This window comes from Paralichthys olivaceus, chromosome 17 (genome assembly GCF_024713975.1).
Source record: "Paralichthys olivaceus isolate ysfri-2021 chromosome 17, ASM2471397v2, whole genome shotgun sequence".
NCBI lineage: Eukaryota > Metazoa > Chordata > Actinopteri > Pleuronectiformes > Paralichthyidae > Paralichthys > Paralichthys olivaceus.
This window is the reverse complement of record NC_091109.1, coordinates 17,382,804-17,387,257: the sequence shown is the minus strand read 5'-3', so window position 1 is coordinate 17,387,257 and position 4,454 is coordinate 17,382,804. Positions and strand designations below refer to the sequence as shown.

The 4,454-nt window shown below is 39.1% G+C and overlaps 1 protein-coding gene across 10 annotated transcripts in view; it reads left to right on the top strand.

The window, feature by feature from the left end:
* The first annotated feature begins 437 nt into the window (after positions 1-437).
* epb41l3a (erythrocyte membrane protein band 4.1-like 3a) overlaps positions 438-4,454 on the top strand; it is an 18,017-nt gene continuing 14,000 nt past the window's right edge. For 3 of the 10 annotated variants that reach the window (XM_069511971.1, XM_069511975.1, XM_069511976.1), the window contains exons 1-2: positions 2,135-2,292; positions 4,436-4,454. The exon at positions 4,436-4,454 is cut by the window's right edge and continues 81 nt beyond it. In XM_069511971.1, coding sequence (XP_069368072.1) covers positions 4,446-4,454 — 9 coding nt within the window. In that variant the 5' untranslated portion in view covers positions 2,135-2,292; positions 4,436-4,445. Of the gene's footprint in view, positions 720-1,521; positions 2,293-4,435 lie in introns of those variants that run through there. The other 7 variants (XM_069511969.1, XM_069511970.1, XM_069511968.1 and 4 more) reach the window with 7 other exon arrangements.

The following is a 4,454-nucleotide window of genomic DNA, read 5'->3' as shown; positions in this document are numbered from 1 at the left end:
GACTGGCGGCTGATTGGGCCAATCACAGGGCGGGATGAGGAGTACATCATTTTAAATCAGAACTGAAGACCACGCCCCTCTAAATACCACCATAAAATCTAAATGATCATAAATCATAAATCATATCACTACACTGATTTATGATTCATGATTTCATATCAATATATCTACACAATGTGGACAGAAGTATGTGGACACGATTATCAACATTTATCATCATCATTAATAATCATTAATAATCAATAATCAGTTAATTAGCTCTCTCCCTGCAGTCATGTGAACACCCGGACATCTTCATCCTCTCTGACAAAACTACAAATCCCACAATCCTCTGCAGGGAGACATCATGAGGTCACGAGTAAATCCAAACAGCTGCACCCCCCCATCCTGAGATTGACCGCTGTGTGTGTGTGGTGGGGGGAGGGGTTAATCTGTGTGGGCGGGGTCTGGTGTGTCAGTAAAAACCAATAATCCGTCTAAACAACAGACTGAAGGACAGAAAGAGAGAGAGGAGGAATAAACCTACAGACCCTTCATCCTCATCCTCATCATCGTCATCACAGACTCTCTTAACACCTGCTCAGGTAAAACATCTCTTCATATCTTAATGTGGAGTCTGTGTGTGTTTCACTGATGCTGCTGGTGTCGTCTGATCTGTTCACCATCACCATCATCACCATCATCTTCATCATCATCCTCTTCATCACAGTTTCATTAAGGTAACCTGTTTATCAATCATATTTAACAGTTTGTGTTTTACACTGAAAATTTGCTTCTTCCTGGTTTTTAAATAAACACACGAAGAAGTAAATAAAATAAACTTTATTAAATTTACAGAAAAATCTGACGACAGAATTTTAATGAAGAATTTCAACTTCTGTAACAAATTTCAGTCAAAACATGGACACGATGGTTTAATTCAAATCAATTAATATTAAAACACTATGTGACTTTTAGAAAAATCATAGTTATCAATGACGATCAATCGATGAATTATTATGATTTTTATAAAGGTTTTAATTAAAATTAAAACAAACATTCCTGAGTTAAATATATAACATCATTCAGTTTGCAGCTCAAAACACACAGCGACGTTCAGTATCTGTTTAATATAATAATGATAATTATACTAATCCTAATAATTCTTCTTCTCCTGCTCTGGATGAACATGTCGTGACTCTGGTGAGTAAACACACACACACACTGCTGTCTCACCCTGTTGATGTGTCTCACCCATGATGTGTCTCACCTGTATTGATGTGTCTCACCGTGTTGCTGTGTCTCACCAATGATGTGTCTCACCCATGATGTGTCTCACCCGTGTTGATGTGTCTCACCCATGTTGCAGTGTCTCACCTGTATTGATGTGTCTCACCGTGTTGCTGTGTCTCACCAATGATGTGTCTCACCCATGATGTGTCTCACCCGTGTTGATGTGTCTCACCCATGTTGCAGTGTCTCACCTGTATTGATGTGTCTCACCGTGTTGCTGTGTCTCACCAATGATGTGTCTCACCCATGATGTGTCTCACCCGTGTTGATGTGTCTCACCCATGATGTGTCTCACCCATGTTGCAGTGTCTCACCTGTATTGATGTGTCTCACCGTGTTGCTGTGTCTCACCAATGATGTGTCTCACCCATGATGTGTCTCACCCGTGTTGATGTGTCTCACCCATGATGTGTCTCACCCATGTGTCTCACCCGTGTTGATGTGTCTCACCCGTGTTGCAGTGTCTCACCTGTATTGATGTGTCTCACCGTGTTGCTGTGTCTCACCAATGATGTGTCTCACCCATGGTGTGTCTCACCCATGTGTCTCACCCGTGATGTGTTGACTGATCCTCCTCTGTTTTAGTTTTTCTTCAGTTTCTTAAGTTTTCTGGATTTTGATTTGTTTCCGGTCACATGACGCCTGAACCATGTTGATGAATGACATCATCTTTACCTGTCTGACACGTGACACTGAAGCTCATATGATTATTATCTTTATTGTATTTGAAACATTGACGGGTCAGAGATAAATTATATTATTATGATTATATATCTGTAGGATTTAATATAGAGATTATATTTACATTATATACTTCCTGTTATTTAATATAACTTCTGTTCTACACTCACATACATACAAAATATATATACTTATAAACATTACATTCAAACAGCTGACACGTACTGTGCGTCATGACGTCGACGCCTCACCGCGTGCGCTGTCGAGAGTGTGATGACGTAGTAAAAAAAAAACGCCCATCACCGGGAGGAAGAGAGCGAGCGTCCTGCACGAGGACAGGTAAAGATGACGTTTGATTCACAGGGTCGATGAGTGATTGATCTGATTATCAGTTAGTTATCGATCACCAGAGAGAGAGAGCGAGAGAGAGAGGGAGAGAGAGAGAGAGAGAGAGACAGCATCATTTCTGCTTCATCACACTGCAGCCCTGTGTGTGCGCGTGTGTGAGACCGTGTGTGTGTGTGTGTGTGTCAGCGTGTGTTTGTCTGTGTGTGTGTGTGTGTCTGTGTGAGTGTGAGTGTGTGTGTGTGTGTGTGTCTGTGTGAGTGTGTGTGTGTCTGTGTGTGTGTGTGTGTATGTGAGAGAGTGTGTGTTTGTGTGTGTCTGTGTGTGTCTGTGTGTGTGTGTGCGCGTGTGTGTTGCAGTGGGGTGTTTCCTGCTGCAGGACGACAAAGACTCTGGAACCTCTTCATGTCTCTGATGTTCTGCACCACTTTATATTTATATATAAGTATTTACAGTAAACTGTTCTTATATACATCCATATATAAAAACATCGTTTACTGTGTATATATTATATATTTAAATGTAGAGACTGAGTTCTACTAAATAACGGAAGAATTGGTTTTCTAAAACAAAACAGACAGAAGTGTATTCAGAATATTATGATACATGTAGACTGACGAGTACAAGTAAAATAAGATAGTTACATATGTAATGATATGTAATGATATGTAATGATATGTATTGTGTCAGTGAAGTGGATAATTGAATTAGGTACAAATGTTCATGAAGCAAAATATTTTCTGATGATGAAGATGATGATGAAGATGATGATGATGAAGGTGATGATGATGATGATAAAGTAGATGATGAAGGTGATGATGATGATGATGATGATGATGATGAAGGTGATGATGATGATGATGATGAAGAAGATGATGATGATGATGATGAAGGTGATGATGATGATGATAAAGTAGATGATGAAGGTGATGATGATGATGATGATGATGATGAAGGTGATGATGATGATGATAAAGTAGATGATGAAGGTGATGATGATGATGATAAAGTAGATGATGAAGGTGATGATGATGATGATGATAAAGTAGATGATGAAGGTGATGATGATGATGATGATGATGATGATGATAAAGTAGATGATGATAAAGTAGATGATAAAGTAGATGATGAAGGTGATGATGATGATAAAGTAGATGATGAAGGTGATGATGATGATAAAGTAGATGATGAAGGTGATGATGAAGGTGATGATGATGCTGGTGATGAAGATGATGATGATAAAGTAGATGATGATGATGATGATAAAGTAGATGATGATGATGATAAAGTAGATGATGAAGGTGATGATGATGCTGGTGATGAAGATGATGATAATGAAGATGATGATGATGATGATAAAGTAGATGATGATGATGATGATAAAGTAGATGATGATGATGATAAAGTAGATGATGAAGGTGATGATGATGATGATGATAAAGTAGATGATGATGATGATGATAAAGTAGATGATGAAGGTGATGATGATGAAGGTGATGATGATGCTGGTGATGAAGATGATGATGATGATGATAAAGTAGTTGATGATGATGATAAAGTAGATGATGATGATGAAGGTGATGATGATGAAGGTGATGATGATGCTGGTGATGAAGATGATGATGATGATTAAGTAGATGATGATGATGATGATGATAAAGTAGATGATGAAGGTGATGATGATGCTGGTGATGAAGGTGATGATAAAGTAGATGATGATGATGCTGGTGATGAAGATGATGATGATGATGAAGGTGATGATGATGATAAAGTAGATGATGAAGGTGATGATGATGATGATGATAAAGTAGATGATGAAGGTGATGATGATGATGAAGGTGATGATAAAGTAGATGATGATGATGAAAGTGATGATAAAGTAGATGATGATGATGATGATGATGAAGGTGATGATGATGAAGGTGATGATGATGCTGGTGATGAAGATGATGATGTCGTCTGCCTGACACTAGATTACATCAGATTGTCTCTCAGTCCTAATCCCTCACTCTGATCACCCCCCCCCTCCCACACATTACCATGGCAACCCTTCACCTGACAGCTGGAGGTTGACAGATGTGAATAAAACGTGTACCCCCCCCCCCGCTCATGGTAACCATGTGGTCCCTTATTCCAGTTGAATCGCCATGACGACA